This window comes from Bos mutus, chromosome 15 (genome assembly GCF_027580195.1).
Source record: "Bos mutus isolate GX-2022 chromosome 15, NWIPB_WYAK_1.1, whole genome shotgun sequence".
Classification (NCBI taxonomy): Eukaryota; Metazoa; Chordata; class Mammalia; order Artiodactyla; family Bovidae; genus Bos; species Bos mutus.
In genome coordinates, this window is record NC_091631.1 from 59,539,079 (window position 1) to 59,561,971 (window position 22,893).

At 38.0% G+C, this 22,893-nt stretch overlaps 1 protein-coding gene across 2 annotated transcripts in view; it reads left to right on the forward strand.

Annotated features, from left to right (window-relative positions):
* Positions 1-22,893, forward strand: part of RDX (radixin) — a 101,340-nt gene that overhangs the window by 22,948 nt on the left and 55,499 nt on the right. For both annotated transcript variants that reach the window (XM_070384248.1, XM_070384246.1), the window contains exons 3-9: positions 1,156-1,239; positions 5,781-5,876; positions 6,410-6,684; positions 14,942-15,025; positions 15,223-15,369; positions 16,504-16,600; positions 17,416-17,579. In XM_070384248.1, coding sequence (XP_070240349.1) covers positions 1,156-1,239; positions 5,781-5,876; positions 6,410-6,684; positions 14,942-15,025; positions 15,223-15,369; positions 16,504-16,600; positions 17,416-17,579 — 947 coding nt within the window. The remainder of the gene's footprint in view (positions 1-1,155; positions 1,240-5,780; positions 5,877-6,409; positions 6,685-14,941; positions 15,026-15,222; positions 15,370-16,503; positions 16,601-17,415; positions 17,580-22,893) is intronic.

The window sequence follows — 22,893 nt, forward strand, 5'->3', positions numbered from 1 at the left end:
CCTTTGTTTAGGGTTTTATGGAGTTCCATTTCAGAGGCATGATTGATTAAATCATTGGACCTTGGAGATCAGCTCTCTTTCCTTCTTGTTCACTCTCCTGGGTAGTTGGGATGGGTGGCTCAAAGGTTTACTCCTCTAATGGCATGATTGGTTTCTCTGGGTACTGGCCCCCATTCTGAAGCTATTAGGGTCCATCTAGAGTTACCCATTAGCATAAACTCTGGTATGATCGAAAGGAGCTTGTTGTGAATAACAGAAAATCTTCTCACATCTGTCACTCAGCGAATTTAAAGGATTTTAGGAACTCTGCTGGGAACCAGGATAAAGACCAAATATCATTGTCTATATATGTTACATACATTTTATGTGTATTAATATTTCCGAAAAGATTATTATAAAGAAGGAGCTCTAAAAGGTATTTTTGATTGGAGAAAGTATTTCAGATAAAAGTACATGTGCAGAGGTACATGTGGTTTTTAGAATGAGTTAAAGATAAGGGGAAATAAGTCTGATGTAGAGTTCTAATAGTGTGAGTTAAAAGATAGGTTTTTACTATGTCATGGTGGATTCTAGGTGAAGATGCTATTCTGGAATAAAAATTACTTTGGTTAAGGCATGTTACATTTTTGGTGAGATACCTACCTAGGAAGTTATTTACACATAAAAATCAGAATTTGAAAAAGTCTAGCAAGTAAAAGGCAATAGATGAATGCTTTTTATAAAGTAAAGAATACATTTACAGTATAAAAACAATATTTGATTTTTGTGTCAAAAGAAATATGGAATAGTGAATGACATTCAAAGAATTTGGAGTTGTACCTCAGTTAAATACCTGCCCTGCTTTTTAATATGTGTGTGTTCTTGGGCAAGTGACAGAGAGTTTTCTATATAAATGAATACTTCTGTGGAAATGCATATATCTCCTGGTATTGTTGCAGAGGCTAAATAAAAATGTGAAAAGCACCAGACCTGGCACCTAATGTATGTTAAGTATTCAGTAAATCAAAAATATAAATAAATCAAACTATCACTTTAATAAAGAAAATATTAGGTACATTGAGTTGTTTTTTAATTGCTTAAATATTTTCTCATGCCTGACATTATACTTAAGTATTTTCTTTTTTCTGCTGATTATACCTTTTGTTTTCATTGCAGATCAATGTAAGAGTAACAACGATGGATGCCGAGCTGGAATTTGCCATTCAGCCCAATACAACTGGCAAACAGCTTTTTGACCAGGTATCATTCACTACATGAAGTATGCAATTTTGACACCATAGTGTGCATGCTATTGCATACTTTTTCTGTTTTTCTATACCTTTACTTAAAATGCTACAATGTAGCATTTGAAATTTTTCACAGTACTTGTTCAGATATTTTGAACAACTGTAGGGATAGTCTTTCTCATTTCTAGATTTGAGAGATGGGACTTTTAAAAAATAATTATTAGCAGGTGTTTATTAAACATCTGATATGAAAATCATTGTAATGAGGACTAAAAGGAATTCAGTGATATTCTCCATAGTCCATGAGTGGAATAGGTGTTGATCCTAGACAGAGGACATAAACGAGCAATGGGCTTGCGTACCCAATGCACAGAAAGTCAGACTCTTAACACCGAGAGTTTACAGTGGAATAAGGGTTTATTGTAAGGCACCAAGCAAGGGAGTGGGAGACAAGTCTCAGATCCAGTTCAACTTGGTCTTTGAGTTAGAGGTTTTTTACAGAAGGGAAAGAACAGAGAAGCTGGGGTTAATCATCATGTGATATTTCTGTGACATTTCTTAATTGTAGTTTTGGTTTGGTTAGTCAGGATATCTCTGGTTTTGTTACCTGAGGGTCTCTTAGCTTATCTCGCCCTGGAGAAGTAACCTGTGTGTTAATGATGATATATGATGATACAAGGGCAGTTTTACTACATTATTGATATTATCAACAATGGCAGCAGTTCTGGCCATCTGACTCTGGTTGATTAGTGTTCAGTTAGCACAGGATTAAGGTCAGAGGGGACAAGAATGGGAGTAAAGTTGGATAGAGAGATTAATCATAAACTCGGCAGGGGAACTTGGGTTTCAAGGAGATGGCAGGAGCAAAGGCATAAGCTATAAATAGGGCCGTGATAGCAGTTTGATGTCGTAGGCTCATAATATGCTAGCCTGGAGTTAGAACATGGATGTCATGTTAAAGAACTTGAACTATTGATTTTATCTTTTTTATCACTCTTGAGTGCACACTTGAGCCACCCTGGGGAGCTTTAAAGAGAAAAATAAAGCAGTGCCTGGAAACCACCTCTAGAGATTCTGTTTGATTGTCTGGGACCTACTCTAAACTATTAGTACTTTTATTGAGGCTCCCCAGGTAATGCTGTATATAATGATTTAAGTAGTCAAGTTTTATTGAGAAAAGGAGGAAAGAGATTGGTGACTAGGGGTCAAGTGTTTAAGAAGTGAATTGATTGCAGAAAGGAGGAGGTAGCTTTTACATGAACTTTTACAAGAACTTTTACATGAACTTAGGATCAGGAGAGCAGTAGTCTGTGGTCATGCTAACTATTGACCTTAGAAAATGGAAGAGTTCCTGGTATTACAGCAATGAATAACATACTAATTACCTACTGATCCCGAATAATGATGACATAAAAATTCAAAACTCCTGGGAAGTTGTTTCTTCCCTTGACTAGGTAATAAACTTAATCTACTAATTAGATAAGTAATGAACTTGAACGGCCAGATAAAATCTTTTTGGAGATGAAAGGATTTTTTTTGTTGTGAGTGAGCAATTTTTTAAGGCAACATTGTAAGCAATTGCATGCAATTTACATTATAGATATTTTACTTTTGTGAACTAATACTTCTGTTGATTCTTCTAGGTCTCATGTTTGTAAGTACATAAGCTGTCTTGAATAAAAATGTGGATGGAGTTAGCATTTACTGTACTCATAGCAAATTGAAATGTTATTTATAGTGAGCAAAATGTTTTGTGTTAGTCAAAAACAAATTAGCACATGGGCCTTTTTGGTATTGGATAGTGAGAAATAAAATACTTGTTTTTTTCCTAAGCAGAATTGCTTTAGTTTAGATACCAGGGAAAAGGAAACTACATGTTTTATGATGCAGTAATGTATAGTAGTTGAAAAATGTGGGCTCTGGAACCACACTGCTAGAGGTAGAGTACCAGATGTTGCTGTTTGACTTCATACATATTACTTTCTTTGTCTTATTTTTCTCATTTATACAAATGAGGATGGTGGTAACATTATTCCTTCAGAAGGTTTTTGTCAGAATTGAGACTTCATGTAAACTGTGTATAACAGTGTTTGATACACAAACACACACACATACACACATTTCATATTGTAAATGAAAAGATCTAAGTTAAAGAGCATTGCTGTCTGTTACGGCCTTTCTCAGCAGTTACTTCTTGTAGTCCCTGTTCTGTATCTTGGCAACTTGAGCCCAAATTCCAGATCCAAATCTTGTGTTACCTTGGGTGAAGTTGAGTATATGGGTGAGCTGGCTGTCAGGTCAAGGTCTGTAGGTTCAGGGTCAGACCAGCAGGCCTAGGGGCAGGAGTTCTATCAGATGAATCCACCTGTAGCAAACCCTCACTTCTGATTAGGATGTCAGCTTGAAGCCATCTGCCATGTGAAGAGGCTCTGGTTGAGTTTGTGAGATCCTTTGGTTTGCTACTTGCTGACTTTCTTCACTGGCCTCCTCTTCTAGCTTCTGCATGTGGGACTATAATAGTACTACCCCCAGGAATACTCAGCATCATCTGTTATAGTGCAAGAAAAAAATACTAAAATGTTTGTATTTTTATCTTGCTTTTAATTTTTTAGGATGGGCTTTCTGATATATTAATGTGATAGCATATGTATAACTTATAAATAAATATACATATATTATAGTTATGTGCTAAATATACATATATTATAGTTATGTGCCCAAGTATGTTTTTACTTGTAGATGTATGATTTAAAGTTTCCTACAAGACTTTCAGAAATAGGGAAAGATGGAGCTTGTTAAAGGAATTTCCCAGCTGTGGTCTCTTACTTTTCTGGTGTGTGTTGTGACAGTCTGAATTTAAGAGGCTGTCCCTTGTGCTCCTCTGGCAGATCCCTTTTGTACTTAGCAGTGTTGTGACTCACAGAAAGCCTGGAGACAAAACTGAGGCTTGCTGCTTTGGTGCTGCTCTTGACATTTCTTGTTCCTGCCACTCTGAGCTGAAATGTTTTCTGTGGCTGTGTTGGGACAACCTATCTTTTGCCAAAGTTAAATTATCTGGGATCTCCTTTGTCCACGTTCAAGTTTTGGTTGTTTGGCATTGATCAGCTTTTGCTGTCACTGTGGATATTTATATACCATATCATTCAGACAATTCTCTCTCTTTTTTTTTAAAGTGGTAACCTTTCCTTGCACAGCTAAATTTTTTTTTTCCTACAGCTAAAATTTTTTTCTTATTTTTAATTTTCGTGTCATTTCAGTGAAATTTTTTCAAGAGGGAAAGTAAACTGAAGGGTTCCATTTACATCTTGAAACCAAAAGCCTGGCATGTTTTTAGATTTTTATTTTAAAAGAAATATTTGTTTTAAACCAAGAATGTTTACTAAAGAACTAATGTTGAATCTTTTTGTAAAGCTTTTAAAGTCCTAATAAACTCTCACCTCCCTCATTTTAAATTCAGATTTAAAAATATGCTTTTGTTGGCAAAATCCTGAGTGTGAGTTAATAATCCTAGCTTACCACTTTCAGTTCAGTTCAGTTCAGTCCAGTCGCTCAGTCATGTCCGACTCTTTGCGACCCCATGAATCGCAGCACACCAGGCCTCCCTGTCCATCACCAACTCCTGGAGTTCACTCAGACTCACGTATTCTTGAGTACCTACCACAAGCTAGTCATTCTTGGAAATGACATGAATATTAAGATGAATAAGGCAGTAATCTTTGTCCTTAGTTTTAAACAGCCAAGGAAGGTAAATAGATACTGTACTAATAATAATTATGATAAAATAAGTGTTTAAGCAGCAGTATAAATAAAGTACTGTGGAGTTACTAAGGACCAAGTGATTAATTTTGTCTAGATGATAGGAAAGCTTCATTCACAGAAGCATGTTAGTTGAGCTGGGCCTTGAGAAATACATTATTTAACAGGTGGTAAAAGTACAGGAGAAAAGCAAAGAAAAATAAAAGTACAGAAGAAACATTCTAGGGAGGGGAAGAAGCATGAGCAAAGGTATAGAAGGGTAAAATTTATGGCATGTTCCAAGAATGGTTTCTTGCTCAGTGAGAGTAGAACATAGAATATATGATGCTGAGTGAAGGTAGGTAGGAATGGAGGTGAAAGCAGCAGCTGGATAGCCTGAGGCATGGCAGTTACATGTCCTCAGAGAGTCTTATTACCAAATGATACTATTTGTTTGGGCTACTTGATAGTATAGTTTGGGTTGGGAGCAGTGATAAATTGAAATAGAAAAGTGGGATTAGGATAGCTCTGTATCTTTTCCCCAGATTCTTCTATCTGTTAGGGTCATGTTGGCAGATGAGAAGGAAAAGGGCATACAGAAGAGTGGATCAGATAAGATTGAAATGACATGAAATTTAATAAAACCTGAACTTAAATTTTTAGGAATATTCCTTTAATTAGTATGTTAAATTTAGGAAAGATCTTTACTATAGCAAAGGAGTAAACCTATAATTTCCATGTGGTTTTGTTCTTCCTTTGAAGTATAGTGCCTTCTGATTACAATGTGAGTGCTGAACTGAAATAAACTTTTTTTTTAAGGTGGTGAAAACAGTTGGTTTGCGTGAGGTCTGGTTTTTTGGGCTGCAGTATGTGGACAGCAAGGGCTATTCTACATGGCTTAAACTAAATAAGAAGGTAAAGTGTGTATGATAACATGTCTAGCTAATAATTAAGTTGCTTTGAAGTTAATTTTGATCGTGTTAAATCAGTCAGACTGAGCCAGAAAAACTCAGAGTCTAACTGATTTTAAACCTCTTTTTATAGTTATCTCTGTGAATCATTAAAGGTGTCATGTCTTTTAATTTACTAAGGTACCATCTTAGTATCATCTTCAAAAAAATAAATGTTCATTTTTTTCCTATTTGAAAACTCAGCAGTAAGAAATACTATAAGGTATTGCTAAGTATTTTGATCTTAATTTAAACATCTTCAGGATAAGTTGCTCTGGAGAAATTTCAGTTAGGTTATTAATTAGGATCTGTGAGTGATCAGTCACATTCATAAGCATGGAATCTTTTTCTCACATTTATTATAGGTTTAAAATCTTAATAGATTTAGAATCTTATGTTTTATATCCTATTTTGTACCAAAAGAGGATATTATGTGACTATGGTCAGTTACTATGAACCTAAGATTTTTATTGACTATACTTGAAATTACTATTACAGGTGACACAGCAAGATGTTAAAAAAGAGAATCCTTTGCAATTCAAATTTAGAGCTAAATTCTTTCCTGAAGATGTTTCTGAGGAGTTAATTCAAGAAATAACCCAGAGACTTTTTTTCTTGCAAGTTAAAGAAGCTATATTAAATGATGAGATATATTGTCCACCAGAAACTGCAGTTCTTTTGGCTTCCTATGCTGTCCAAGCCAAGTATGGAGATTATAATAAAGAGATTCATAAACCAGGCTACCTGGCTAATGATAGGCTTCTCCCCCAGCGGTAAGTGAAGCATGCTTTTATGCTATAGTCTCTGAAAAATCATGTTTTAGAAGTTTGTAAATGGTTGTGTTTTTTATTTTTTTAGATTTTTAAGTTGCCAGTTGGGTTAGAGTATACTTTTTAAAAGTTATGACCAAGAAGCTACATAGATTTATGTACTCTGTAATTACTTAAACATTTTGTCTCTTCTCATTCTCACAGATAAGCAGTAAGTGGAGGCAGTGATAATTTGGGCTTGAGGAGGCATGACTGTTGCTGCTTATTAGTAAAAATTCTCATGCAGGTAGACCATTGCTTAATAAGTGTTTTTGAAAATAATAAGTTCCAGGCTACATTTCCTCCATAGAATTAAAATTAAATTTCTGACATTCCAAAAGACTTTTTAAACCTGGTTATTGGACTCTTGGTCTAGTGCTCTGTTCTCATCTGCAGCATACTACTGCCTGTTCTGAACTCGGGTCTGTTCCCCAGATGCAGGAAAGCCAATCTACTGACACCTGTTTGTGGTAAAGGAAAGTACACCATTTATTGCAGGGTACCAAACAAGGGAGTGAGAGGCAAGTCTCAGATCCACTCCCACCTGATCTTTGAGTTAGGTGCTTATTAAAGGGAAAGAACAAAGAGGCTAGAATTAATCATTGTTTTGTGACAGCTTGGGAGTCAGAAGTCTGTGGTTTAAGATTCTCTGGCTAGGTGGCCCATGACTTGGGGGTCTGCCAAGTAACCTGAGTTTGTACATTAATGCTGATATCTATAATAGCAGTTTTAGTATGGTAACGTTAATAGTGATATTGACAACAGCAGCTTTAGTCATCTGGCTGTTGGTTGATTAGTGTTCAGTTAGCACAGGATTGAAGTCAGAGGGGACAAGGAAAGGCAGAAAAGCTTTGCATATAGAGATTAATAAAAAACCCAGTAAGAGAATTTGGTTTAGGCAGACTTGGTTTCAGTATAACAGTTATTTTAAAGTAGCATGCTGCAGGAAAGCATCATTAGCAGGCCTTGATTTTAAATGCTGATTCTACCCTTTGCTAATTATGTGGCCTCAGGTATATAACCTACACTCTCTGAGCCTTAATGTCTCACTCTGCACAATGAGGGTAACAGTTTTGCTCTGTCAGCCTTATGTTTATAATTACAGTTCATGAACTGTGTGCTTTACAGTTTTAATTGTAAAGTGTGATACAACTGTTAGTTGGTAGTATTATTTATAAAATTTAGAAATTACATCAAATATTACTTTTAAACATTTCAGTTCTTAATGGTAGTAGTATATATGACTCTGATATTAGAATGTAGATAGGGATTTTTCTTTAGAATCCAGAGAAATTATTACTATTTGCACAGATTCCTGAATTTTAAAATTTCTATTTAAAGGCAAAACTGCATATTATTAACCTAAAATTTAAGTTCTCTATTACTTCCTCATAATATTTAAGCTCTTAAGTGTAATTTCTTTTTTGTAGGTACTAAATGTGAAGAAATCAAAACTACTTTATGTCTACTTTTATTATTAAAATTCCTTTGGTTGTAGCATTAACAATTTTGGTTAGTAAATTACATTCTGTTGCCGTATGCTTTATAGGTACCATTAAGTACAGGAGGTTTAGTAATTGATCATTAAATGTTATGTACTGTTCTGCTCTTTAATATTATAACAGTAATAGTTATAATAGTATATAGTATTCACTGAAAGAATCAGGAGTATGAGATACTTGTTAGTCTGTTTATAATTATTGGTCCAACCCAAAATTCAGTGTCTCGGATTTTTTAAGCATTGAATTGAGTAATTGATTACTAGTGTAGTAGAATGGTGATGGCACACCACTCCAGTACTCTTGCCTGGAAAATCCCATGGACGGAGGAACCTGGTAGGCTGCAGTCCATGGGGTCGCTGGGGGTTGGACACGACTGAGCGACTTCACTTTCACTTTTCACTTTCATGCATTGGAGAAGGAAATGGCAACCCACTCCAGTGTTCTTGCCTGGAGAATCCCAGGGACGGGGAAGCCTGGTGGGCTGCTGTCTATGGGGTCGCACAGAGTCGGACACGACTGAAGTGACTTAGCAGCAGCAGCAGAATTGCATTTCAGATGTGTTTTTTTTTTTTTAATTTAAAAAATTATTTATTTTTTTTAAACTTTCTGTTTTGTATCAGAGTATAGCAGGTTAACAATATAGTGATAGTTTCAAGTGAACAAAGAAGGGACTCAGCCATACATATACATGTATCCATTCTCCCCAAACTCCCCTCCCATCCAGGCTGCCATGCTACATTGAGCAGAGAATCCCTGTACTATACAGTAGGTTCTTGTTGGTTATCCATTTAAATATAGCAGTGTATACATGTCCATGCCAAACTCCCTACCTGTCCCTTCCTCCCAGCAATCATAAGTTTGTTCTCTAGGTCTATGAGACCTAGAGAAACCCCATCTATTTAGGAAGAAGAAAGATAGCACGTGCTGCTCAAGATTTGGTTTTTAACTTTGAAGGTCCAGTCAGGTGTCCTTCAAGTTGTTAGTCTCAGGAGGATTCATTCAGGTTATCTAAGTTTAAAAGAAATCCATAATGTCAGAATATTAAGCTTTTAGTTTAGAATGGAGGATATACTTTTTAGTCATGGATTTTATTCCATGTATGAAAGTGAAAGTTGCTCAGTCATGTCTGACTCTTTGCGACCCCATGGACTCTCCATGTAATTCTCCAGGCCAGAATACTGGAGTGGGTATCCTATCCCTTCTCCAGCAGATCTTCCCGACCTAGGGATCAAACCGGGGTCTCCTGCATTTTAGGTGGATTTTTACCAACTGAGCTGTGAGGGAAGCCAGATTCCATGTATAGTATATAACACACTTTTATCACTTAAGTGCCTGGGGGAAAGTTAGTAATCAGGTTATTTGGTGAACCTAAATCAAATACCTTAATTTAATGATTTTGATGGATATTTATAATCCTTGTATTGAAAAACCCAGATAAACAATCTGGTCTCCCACAGTAGAGTTTAGCAGTCTGCTGATAGGAATAGTCAGTCCCACCAGATACTATCCCTCTCTTTTGAAAAGAGCTAGATATGCATGTTTTTCCGTACCAGGTTTCTGACTTGGGTATCTGGGTGGTTTGCAATAGCTTTTCAAGGTGAGAATGAACCCATTTCAGAGAAGGAAAATGTCAGTTTTGAACCTATTGACATCTCCAGTGTAAGAGCAGTTTTAGTAGAGTGTTGGGGGTTGAAGCCAGATTGCGGTAGAGTGGGGGCAGTGATGTGAGGTGCAGCAATAAAGGACAGTAAATACAAACAGTTCCCGAAAGAAATTTGGCTGTGATAAAAAAACTAAGAGGAGGGAAGCATGGGTTTAAAGTGTTCTTTAAAAGATGGAAAATAATTGATTCCTTTATTCACTCTACAAATTTTTGCCTCTTCTGTTTTGGCACTGGGCATAATTGGTGAGGAACATGGATGTGATTGTTGCGTGCTTCACGCAAATAAGTATACTGCCGTGCCTCTCTTTTTTGTGCTTTGTTTTATTGTGTACTGTAGGTACTGTGTTTTTAACAAATTGAAGGTTTGTGGCAGCTAGCATCAAGCAAGTCTGTTAGCACTATTTTTTTCCAACAGCTTTAGCTCACTTCATGTATCTCTATCAGGTTGAGGCTTCTTGCAATATTTCAAACCCTCCAGTAGCAAAATGATTATGACATTCTGAAGGCTCAGATGGTGGTTACCTTTTTTTTTTTTTTTAACAATAAAGTATTTTTAAGTTTTAGTATATACATTGTTTCTATGGAGAGAATGCTGTTGCACACTTCATACAGTATAGTACAACCATAACCTCTGTATGCACTAGAAAACTGAAAATTTTGTGTAACTTGCTTTGTTGAGGTGGTCTGAAAATGAACCGAAAATGTCTCTGAGATGTGCGTGTATCTGGTAATATAGATAGGCAGGGATGATAAATGATGAAGTGAGAAAATATTTCCTGAGAAAATAGACAATTAAGTCATGTAAAGGGATTTCCAGGTGGCACAATGGTAAAGAATATCCACCTGCTAATGCAGAAGACACAAGAGACATAGGTTCCACCCCTGGGTCAAGAAGATCCCCTGGAGAAGGAAATGGCAACCCACTCCTGTTTTCTTGCCTGGGAAATCCCATGGACAGAGGAGCCTGGGGGGCTACAGTCATGGGATCGCAGACTGGGATATGTCTTAGCATGTGTGCATGCACATACATGCACAAGTCGTTTAAATCAAATAGATTTAAAGCCAAGGTGAAACATTAGCCTTATCATGAAGAAAAGACTCCTTTTTTTCTGGACAGAAGATTTAGCTTCCCCACCCACCCCTCAGTAATTGTTTTTTTTTTTTCTTTAAAGTTTTTTTTCAAGTTTTTTATTTTAATTTTTGGCTGTACTGAGTCTTCCTTACTGTGCACAGGCTTTCTCTAGTTGTGGCACGTGGGGGCTACTCTCCAGGTGTGGTGCCTGGGTTTCTTATCGAGGTGGCTTCTCTTGTTGCAGAGGATGGGCTCCAGGGCATGTGGACTCAGTAGTTGCAGGCTCTAGAGTCATTTAGAGTCAGTTTTTTGGCAGGGGTGAGATTTAATAACCACTTTATTCCATGCACTAGGGACTCTGGAAGGGGCTGGGCTGAGATCAGAGAAGGTACAATCCTAGAGGAAGGAGGGCAAAGAGAAGGACAGAAACCAGGGAAATATGTATTATATAGATGCTCTAATTTTATAGACCACATCTCACCCGCATGTGACCACTGCCCTTCCCAGCACCTCTTCACCCAGATGCTGGGTCACCCTCAGGCTAGAGTCTCTTCCCCAGCCCCCACCCACCCCCCAAAGCTCAGGGCCAAGGTCTCCAGAAAGCTCATGGCGGGGCCCTGGGGCCCTGTCTTGTCTTTGAGGCCTGAGACGCCAGCGGCAGCAGTCTGGTGAGGGGACCTGGCTCTCCGGAATGCCCGGCTCTGGGGGCAGGGTCCAGCCCACACGCAATATGGCCGGGTTGAGGAGGCCTTAGTGCGCCGGGTGCGGTGGTGAGCGCTGGACCAGGCGCTGGGGGTGCCGAGTCCAGCAGGAGGCACGGTGCTTGGGGCCTTGACCAACGAGTTTCGGCCAGGGCAGCCTGGGGCGCAGAGAACTCTGCAGCGCAGGAGAGAGCTGGGTGCTGGTGGCCGGCGGCCAGGATGGCGGTGTGCGCAAAGGCCCCCAGGCAAAGCAGGCACTTGGCGGAATCCGGACAAGTGGCCCCTGACTAGCGCCTCAGCTTCCTGGACTGGGGACAGGGAACCCTGGGGGCTCTACCCGGCTTCCACTGCCTCAGATAGCCCACAGCGAGCTCCACTAGGGCTCAGTAGTTGTGGCCCACCGGCTTAGTTGGCCTCACAGCATGTAGGATCTTCTCCGCCCAAGAATCAAACCTGTGTCCCCTGCTTTGACAGGGGGATTCTTAACCACTGGACAGTGAGGGAAGTTCTCTTTTTTTTAATTTAATTTTTATTTTATATTGGGATATTTGATTTACAGTGTGTTACTTTCAGTGTACAGCAGAGTGGTTCAGTTATACATAAAATATGTCTATTCTTTTCCATATTCTTTTCCAAAGTGGGAATTTTTAGATACCTGCAAACCAGTTATGCAGATTAATAATACATTATATAAAATGGAAATGAAGGAGATTTGAGATGCTTAATATAAAAAACCAGAACATAAATCTTCAGATCAGTTCAGTTGCTCAGTCGTGTCCGACTTTTTGTGACCCCATGAATCACGTCATGCCAGGCCTCCCTGTCCATCACCAACTCTCAGAGTTCACTCAAACTCATGTCCATCGAGTCGGTGGTGCCATCCAGCCATCTCTTCCTCTGTCGTCCCCTTCTCCTCCTGCCCCCAATCCCTCCCAGCATCAGAGTCTTTTCCAGTGAGTCAACTCTTCGCATGAGGTGGCCAAAGTATTGGGAGTTTCAGCTTCAGTATCAGTCCTGCCAGGACTGATCTCCTTTAGGATGGACTGGTTGGATGTCCTTGCAGTCCAAGGGACTCTCAAGAGTCTTCTCCAACACCACAGTTCAAAAGCATCGATTCTTCGGCGCTCAGCTTTCTTCACAGTCCAAAAACAATACCCAGTTGTGGATGTGACTGGTGATAGAAGCAAGGTCCGATACTGTAAAGAGCAATATTGCATAGAAACTGGAATGTCAGGTCCATGAATCAAGGCAAATTGGAAGTGGTCAAACAGGAGACGGCAAGAGTAAATGTCGACATTCTAGAAATCAGCAAACTAAAATGGACTGGAATGGGTGAATTTAACTCAGCTGACCATTATATCTACCACTGTGGGCAGAAATCCCTCAGAAGAAATGGAGTAGCCATCATGGTCAACAAGAGAGTCCAAAATGCAGTACTTGGATGCAGTCTCAAAAACGACAGAATGATCTCTGTTTGTTTCCAAGGCAAACCATTCAATATCATAGTGATCCAAGCCTATGCCCCAACCAGTAAAGCTGAAGAAGCTGAAGTTGAATGGTTCTATGAAGACCTACAAGACCTTTTAGAACTAATACCCAAAAAAGATGTCCTTTTCATTATAGGGGACTGGAATGCAAAAGTACGAAGTCAAGAAACACCTGGAGTAACAGGCATATTTGGCCTTGGAGTACGGAATGAAGCAGAGCAAAAAGGCTAATAGAGTTTTGCCAAGAGAACGCACTGGTCATAGCAAACACCCTGTTCCAACAACACAAGAGAAGACTCTACACATGGACATCACCAGATGGTCAACACCAAAATCAGATTGATTATATTCTTTATAGCCAAAGATGGAGAAGCTCTATACAGTTGACAAAAACAAGACTGGGAGCTGACTGTGGCTCAGATCACGGACTCCTTATTGCCAAATTCAGACTTAAATTGAAGAAAGTGGGGAAAACCACTAGACCATTCAGGTATGACCTAAATCAAATCCCTTATGATTATACAGTGGAAGTGAGAAATAGATTTAAGGGGCTAGATCTGATAGAGTGCCGGATGAACTATGGACAGAGGTTCATGACATTGTACAGGAGACAAGGATCAAGACCATCCCCATGGAAAAGAAATGCAAAAAAGCAAAATGGCTGTCTGAGGAGGACTTACAAATAGCTGTGAAAAGAAGAGAAGTGAAAAGCAAAGGAGAAAAGGAATGACATAAGCATCTGAATGCAGAGTTCCAGAGAATAGCAAGGAGAAATGAGAAAGCCTTTGTCAGCGATCAATGCAAAGAAATAGAAGAAAACAACAGAATGGGAAAGACTAGAGATCTCTTCAAGAAAATTAGAGATACCAAGGGAACATAAATCTTAGTGGCATTCAGTTTAATTAACTTGTGCATTCAGATTTCATTAACATTGTCATTTCTGCAGTTGGCTGCATTGCATTGCATTACATTGCCCTGGCTTGCCTCTTGATGAGCACAGAGGGCAGATGGCAAGAGAGTATTAAGAAAAATGAGAAAATTTAAGTGCTGTGAAGAAGTGTTCAATTTAAGTGTTGAAGATAAAAACGTTTGTTTATGTTTGCTTACATTTGTAGAAGAAACACTGAAATGATACAAAAGAAACTAATAAGGTACTTGAAGCTTGGGGGTGTGGTGGAAAAAATGCCTTTTCACTTGTAAACTTACTTAAAAGTATACCTGTAGAAAATATAAAAATTAAATTTAGCAGCAAAGAAAGTAAATACATAGAAGCAAAGAAGAATTCTGATTTTTGATCTTTTCCTCTCCGATCTTTCTTATTATTCATGAGAAAGTTACTTTCCCTGTTTTTGATGCAGTATTTTATTCATTGCAAACATTTGAATTCCCATAAACTATCCATGTAACTATTTCTAAATGTAAAAGAATTTTAGGGTCATAAAGTCTTTTTATTTTGAGTTAATTGTAGGTTCACACACAGTTGTAATAAAAAATGGTAATGAGGTCTGAGTCCTGTGTATCCTCCGAGCCTTCCCTGATGGTAACATCTTGCATGACTTCAGTACAGTATCACAGCTAGGGTGTTGGCGTTGATGCCATCCACTGACCCCATTCAGGTTTCCTCAGTGTTCATGCAGTCATTTGTGTATATGTGTGTATGTATTTGTGCAGTTTTACATGTGTCTAGCTTTGTATGACTACCACAGTTAAGGGACTTGAATAATTCTAGACTTTTTAAAAGCGTATTGATTTTGAATCTAAGGGACATTTTTATAGATTTTTTTCTTTCCCTACAGTGTTTTGGAGCAACACAAGCTGACAAAAGAACAGTGGGAAGAAAGAATACAGAACTGGCATGAAGAACATAGAGGAATGCTAAGGTATTGAGTGGTTATTTTCTTAGTGTTTTTCCTCAAATTAAGGTTTTTTTTAATAACACTTTTATTATATCAGATTATCCCTCAAAGGTTATTAGACTTATATGAATACATGTAAAGCACTAAACTTTAATCCAAAATGTTTTGTAATTTTTTTGATCTTATTTTTATATATGTTAAAATCAGCTTTATTTCAACAGGGAAGATTCTATGATGGAGTACTTGAAGATTGCACAGGATCTAGAAATGTATGGAGTCAACTATTTTGAAATAAAAAATAAGAAAGGAACTGAATTGTGGCTAGGTGTTGATGCTTTGGGTCTGAATATTTATGAACATGATGACAAGTAAGTAAATTAGTTGAATAGTGAATTAGTCTTTATTCAGCAGTCTGTATATGGCTTTAATCTTATGTGTAAAGTTCTCTTGGGGCCTGATTACTCTTAACTGCTGCTCTCTTGCCCCCATATTAAAAGATTAGTTAATATCAGATAGGTTCTCACATAACATACCTGTTTTCTCAACATCTTGTAGTTTCAGAGTTCTACTTCTCAAGAAGTATTGTTATCAAATAGAGTGATTTCACTTCTATTTGAAGTATGCTTCCTGATGTCTTGTGAGTTATATCTGATAACTTAAAATTTATTCTCTCATAGATGAAAAGTGATTACTTAAATGTTTTGCCTGGCCTGTAGGTTGAAATTGAAATTAACATGCATAATCAGCAGCAGTGAGACAATGAATTATAGGTGTATAATTTACTGTATCTTAAAGCACTTTTTGTTTGAACATTTATAAGAATTATTTTGAATGTTTTTAGACATCAATAAAGTAGAATATTGCTGTATCATGCATAGTGAACAGTGGCATTTTATTTTGAAATCGACCCAGAATGTATAACATGTCAGGCTCTTAGAGCACTTTTAAGTAATGATAGCTACAGTTATTTTACACCTTCCTTTTATTTACCATGTCACATGAGCCTCTTAACTCTATGCCAGTAATGCTTTTTTCTAAGATGTTTCTTTTTATTTTGGCTTCAGAACTTTATTTTCATTATTTGCAAGTATCTAATAAAGTACACATTCCTAAGCAAATACAAATTCCAAAAGAGAGTGTTTTACTGATTTTACTCTCCTATTTTTCCATATATTACAAAGCAAGTTAAAATGCTATGTTATTCAGAAGAGAAAATTTTGAAAGTTTTGAATGAAAAACAGAAATGACCTGAAGAGTAAATTTTGTGGATGAAATCTTTTTTTTTCTTCCTTTAAAAATTTTGAAAGAGTTTCCGTTAGAGTACCTGTTGGAAGTGTGACTACAGATAAAGATAGGGAATGTGAAAGAGGGGTGAGCTCAAGATGGGAGGGAATGGGATTAGGGATTCTGGACAGTGGGGACTTTGAACTTAACTGGAATAGGTCAGTTTCTTTTTATAATGAGAATATATTCATCTTAAAGGGTGCTTTTATTTTTTTGAGGTTAACACCTAAAATTGGTTTTCCTTGGAGTGAAATCAGAAATATTTCATTTAATGACAAAAAATTTGTTATAAAGCCGATTGACAAAAAGGCACCTGTAAGTAAAATTTTTTTATTTTTATGTATTAACTCTTTAAATTTCTGCCACTTTGCTATGCTAGCACTTGAAGAACGACAATAATAATAATAGATATTATTGTGTATTCATTGAATTGGTTCTGAGAAGTAGCCCTTTTCAAAGTTTTATTTTAACTGAGATTTAACTATAAAATAGGCAATATTTATTAGGAGATGGTTGGAAACAATCACCATTCCTATTTAAAAAAAGCATGTTTGTGGCTAGAATTAGTGGAGGTAACCTCCTCTACATTAACTTGCTTAGAGAGTATTGCATAATGAACTTTGGATTTTTGTAACTCAAAGCCTTGAACGTAAGAAATCTTTATATTTAAATAGTTTTTTTAATTGCTCTAGTGTCAGGTATACTCTAGTATTTTAGCTCAGTTGTTGAAAACACAAAGATATGGAGAAAATTTCTAGGTTAAAAAGATTAACAGACTTGAAAAAAGGTCCAATTTTGAGATTAATGGCAAAGGCAAAACAAACAAAAAATCTTCCTCTGAGGTGAAGAAATTGATGTTCATAGTTTCTTTGGAGAAGAAAAAAGAATAAATGTCATTTAATACATTGAGAAGATAAGAATGTTAACTTTTCCACAAAACCAGTAGGGAACAAAAGGGTGAGGAACCAGTTTTGTGAAAGTATGGCATAAGGAGTAAAGAAATTCCATGATTTCTAAACTATATGGAATATGACATTAGAATTCATAGGAAAGGTTGAAATTTTGTAGAGATTATTGTGGGAAGAACTATCCTTCATGAAGATTTTAAATTCAGGCTCCTTTATGTTTAGGATTTTGTTTTTTATGCACCTCGTTTGAGAATCAATAAGCGGATTTTGGCCTTATGCATGGGAAACCATGAACTGTACATGCGAAGAAGGAAGCCTGACACTATTGAAGTACAACAGATGAAGGCCCAGGCTAGAGAGGAGAAACATCAGAAGCAGTTGGAAAGGTATGGAGTTTATGGCCTTTCTTTTTCTTAATTTTTGACTGCTGGGTCTTGCAGCACATGGGCACTTCTCTTCTTTTGTTGTGGGACATGGGCTCTAGAGCACCTGGGCTCAGTAGTTGGGGTGCATGGGCTTCTCTAGTTGCAGCACGTGGGTGTGGCTGTCCCAAGGTACGTAGAACCCCAGTTCCCCAGCCAAGTGTCAAACCTGCATCCTGTGCTTTGGAAAGTGGATTCTTTACCACTGGGCCACCAGGCAAGTCCCTGGCCTTTCATTTTTAATTGATACCAGTAGGTTATCTAAAATTTAAGAATCCTCATCAGTTTCTATAGTATACTCTAAATTTACATTTTTACATTATATTCATTTAATACCATGATGTATGGTTGACCAAAAAATTTGTCCAGGTTTTTCCAGAAGGTGTTATGTATTAAAATTGAATGACAGCATGTGTTATCACTGTCCTCTTTTAAAGTGAGTGTGTATAATTTTCAAGTTAGAAATCTTTGATAGATATTTCTGAGAAAATATCTTTTTGAGACTTCACAGATATGCTTTTCCCGTATTGTGCTTGCTTTTTACTGACAGACTTTGGTGTGGACATAGTATGAAATTTCAAGTTTGTTTTGCTTGTGACTTGTGTGTCTTCATTTTTCAGGGTAGGAATATGCTGAATATTTTCTTTGAAACGGTGTCAGTGACGTGACGTGAGTAGTCACTATTCAGAATTTAGTAACTCTGGCACTCCCTGTCAGTGACACTGATCTTTTAAACCAGGGTTCACTTAGACTTTCGAAAAAGATGTTAAATATATTAAATAAAGACTTCTGAAACATAAAAGTATTGAATAAGTTCCTCGTTTACCTTGGAACCACATTATTGGCTCCAGCACTCATAATTCCCAAATCTGATTCTATACTAATTTAGACTTTATGCTTTATTTGAAAAAATTTAGAGACCAAATTCGGAGAAGGCAATGGCACCCCACTCCAGTACTCTTGCCTGGAAAATCCATGGACAGAGGAGCCTGGTGGGCTGTAGTCCATGGGGTCGCTAAGAGTCGGGAACGACTGAACGACTTCACTTTCACTTTTCACTTTCATGCATTGGAGAAGGAAATGGCAACCCACTCCAGTGTTCTTGCCTGGAGAATCCCAGGGACGGGGAAGCCTGGTGGCCTGCTGTCTCTGGGGTCCCACAGAGTCAGACACGACTGAAGCGACTTAGCAGCAGCAGCAGCAGCAGAGACCAAATTAAAGTTAACATCTATTGAGGAAATCATTGTAAAATAACACAATAATCTTAAGAGTAGAGTAGGTCCTAAAGAAAACAAAATTGAGGACCCCTAACCATATACATAAAAACATTGTGTTGGAAATAACATGATTTGAATCCAGTAATTAAATCAGCCCTCTGCCAGAAATAGTTTTGCCACCTATATTTTTGGTCATTGTATTAGATACATTTTTTTTTCTTAAATGTTCTGTGTAATTCAGATATTTTATTAATTCACATTGTTTCACTCAAGTTGTCTGCCTTAGAGAAGTTAGTTCAGTTCAATTGCTCCGTCATGTTGGACTCTTTGCAACCCCTTGGACTGCAGCACGCCAGGCCTCCCTGTCCATCACCAACTCCCAGAGTTTACTCAAACTCATGTCCATTGAGTCGGTGATGCCATCCAATCATCTCATCCTCTGTCGTCCCCTTCTGCTCCTGCCTTCAGTCTTTACCAGCATCCAGGTCTTTTCAAATGAGTCAGTTCTTCGCATCAGGTGGCCAAAGTATTGGAGTTTCAGCATCAGCCCTTCCAATGAATATTCAGGACTGATTTCCTTTGGGATGGACTGGTTGGATCACCTAGCAGTCCAAAGGACTCTGAAGAGTCTTTTCCAATACCACAGTTCAAAAACATCAATTCTTTACTGCTCAGCTTTCTTTACTGTCCAACTGACACATCCATATGTGACTACTGGAAAAACCATAGCCTTCACTAGATACACCTTTGTTGGCAAAGTAATGTCTCTGCTTTTTAATATGCTGTCTAGGTTGGTCATAACTTTTCTTCCAAAGAGCAAGTATCTTTTAATTTCATGGCTGCAGTCACCATCTGCAGTGATTTTGGAGCCCCCCAAAATGAAGTCTGTCACTGTTTCCCAGTCTATTTGCCAAGAAGTGATGGGACCAGATGCCATGATCTTAGTTTTCTGAATGTTGAGTTTTAAGCCAACTTTTTCACTCTCCTCTTTCACTTTCATCAAGACTCTTTTTAGTTCCTCTTCACTGTCTGCCATAAGGGTGGTGTCATCTGCATATCTGAGGTTATTGATATTTCTCCCGGCAATCTTGATTCCAGCTTGTGCTTCCTCCAGCCCAGCGTTTCTCATGATGTACTCTGCATATAAGTTAAATAAGCAGGGTGACAATATACAGCCTTGACGTACTCCTTTTCCTGTTTGGAATCAGTCTGTTGTTCATGTCCATTTCTAACTGTTGATTCCTGACCTGAATACAGATTTTTCAAGAAAAGTCAACTGCTTCATAAAACATGTTTTAAACAGGCATGAAACTGTCCTGTAATTCCTGACCCCACCATTAAAGATGCTAAGTTGGAATGTTACTTTGATCTCTGTCATTTTTTACTGGTCTCATGTGGCTTAGGATTACATTGTAGTTCTTGATTTACTTTTCATTGAAGGATAATTACAATATTGTGTTGGTTTCTGCCATACATCAGCATGGATCAGCCATAGGTATACATACGTCTCCTCCCTCTTGAACCTCCTTCCCAACTCCCACTCCATCCTACCCCTCTAGCTTGCAACTAGTTTTAGTTGCAAACCCAGTTTTAGTTCCCTGAGTTATATAACAAATTCCCCGACTGGCTGGCTATTTTGCGTATGTTAATGTGTGTTTCTGTTCTGTGCTTCTCTCCATTCATCCCACCCTCTCCTCCTCATATTCATCTCACCCTCTTATATTCATCTCTCCCTCTCCTTCCACCCACTGTGTCCATAAGTCTATGTTTACATATCCATTGCTACTGGGCAAATAGGTTCATTAGAACCATCTTGCTAGGTTCAATATATGCCTTAACATAGGATATTTGTTCTTCTCTTCTGACTGACTTCACTCTGTGTAATAGGCTCTAGATTTATTCACCCCATTAGCACTGACTCAAATGCATCCCTTTTATGGCTGAGTAATATTCCATTGTGTATATGTACCAGAGCTTCTTCATCCATTCATGGACATCTAGGTTGCTTCCATGTCTTAGCTATTATAGATAGTGCTTCAGTGAACATTAGGGTACATGTGTCTTTTCAGTTACAGTTTTCTCAGGGTATATGCGTAGTGGTGGGATTGTTGGGTCATATGGTAGTTTTAGTCCTAGGTTTTTAGGGAATCTCCTTACTGTCTTCCATAGTGGCTGCATCGGTTTACATTCCACCTAACAGTGCACCAACATGTCATGTCCCTTTTCTCCACACCTTCTTCAGCTCTTATTGTTTGAAGATTTTTTTTGATGATGGCCATTCTGACAGGTGTAAGGGGATACTGTAGTTTTCATTTGCATTTCTCTAATAATGAGTGGCTGACTTTATTTTTCTGGGCTCCAAAATCACTGCAGATGGTTATTGCAGCAATGAAATTAAAAGAGGCTTACTGCTTGAAAGGAAAGTTATGACCAACCTAGACAGCACATTAAACACACATTACTTTGCCAACAAAGGTCCGTCTAGTCAAGGCTACGGTTTTTCCAGTGGTCATGTATGGATGTGAGAGTTGGACCGTGAAGAAAGCTGAGTGCCGAAGAATTGATGCTTTTGAACTGTGGTGTTGGAGAAGACTCTTGAGAGTCCCTTGGACTGCAAGGAGATCCCACCAGTCCATCCTAAAGGAGATCAGTCCTGGGTGTTCATTGGAGTGACTGATGTTGAAGCTGAAACTCCAATACTTTGGCCACCTGATGCGGAGAGCTGACTCATTGGAAAAGACCCTGATGCTGGGAGGGACTGGGGGCAGGAGGAGAAGGGGACGACAGAGGATGAGATGGCTGGATGGCATCACCGACACAATGGACATAGGTTTAGGTGGATTTCAAAAGTTAGATGTACAGGGAGGCCTGCCGGCTGCGGTTCATGGGGTTCAAAGAGTCGGACACTACTGAGTGACTGAACTGAACTGAACAATGAGTGATTTTGAGCATCTTTTCGTGTGTTTATTAGCTATCTGTATGTCTTCCTTGGAGAACTGTTTAGGTCTTTTGCCCACTGTTGGACTGAGTTATTTGCTTTTCTATTATTGAGTTGCATAAGCTGCTTATGTATTTTGGAAATTAATCCTTTGTCAGTTTCATTTGCTATATTTTCTCCCATTCTGAGGGTTGTCTTTTCACCTTGTTTATAGTTTCTTTTGCTGTACAAAGCTTTTAAGTTTAATTAGGTCTTGCTTGTTTGTTTTTGTTGTTCTTTCTATTACTCTAGGAGGAGACTCATACAGGATCTTCTTGTGATTTGTATAATAAAGTGTTCTGCCTATGCTTTCCTCTTAAGAGTTTTACAGCTTCTGGTCTTACATTTAGGTCTTTAGTCCGGTTTGAGCTAATCTTTGTATATCATGTTAGGAAGTGTTCTAGTTCGGTTCTTTCACATGTAGCTGTCCAGTTTTCCTAGCATCACTTATTGGAGAGACTATCTTTGCCTCAGTGAATATTCTTGCCTCCTATGTCAAAGATAAGGGTTTATCGCTGGCCTTTCTGTCTTGTTTCATTGGTGTATATTTCTGTTTTTGTGCAAGTACCATACTTCCTTGATGATTGTAGCTTTGTAGTATGCTCTGAAGTCAGGAACATTAATTTCCTCCAGCTGCGTTTTTCTTTCTCAAGATTGCTTTGGCTGTTTGGGGTCTTTTGTGTTTCCATACGAATTGTGAGATTTTTTTGTTCTAGTTCTGTGAAAAATGCCATTGGTGATTTGATAGGTTCACATTGAATCTGTAGATTGCATTTGGTAGTTTAGTCATTTTCACAATATTGATTCTTCTAGTGCAGGAAAGTAGAATATCTCTCCATCTGTTTATGTTGACTTTGTTTTCTTTCATCAGTGTCTTATAGTTTTCTATGTATAGCTCTGTTTCCTTAGGTTGATTTATTCCTATGTATTGTGTTCTCTTTGTTGCAGTGATAAATGGGATTGATTCTTTCTCTTTCTGACTTTTTGTTGTTAGTGCATAGAAATGCAAGTAGTTTTTGTGTATTGATTTGGTATCCTGTGATTAGCTCTAGTAATTTTCTGATGGTATTTTTAGGGTTTTCTA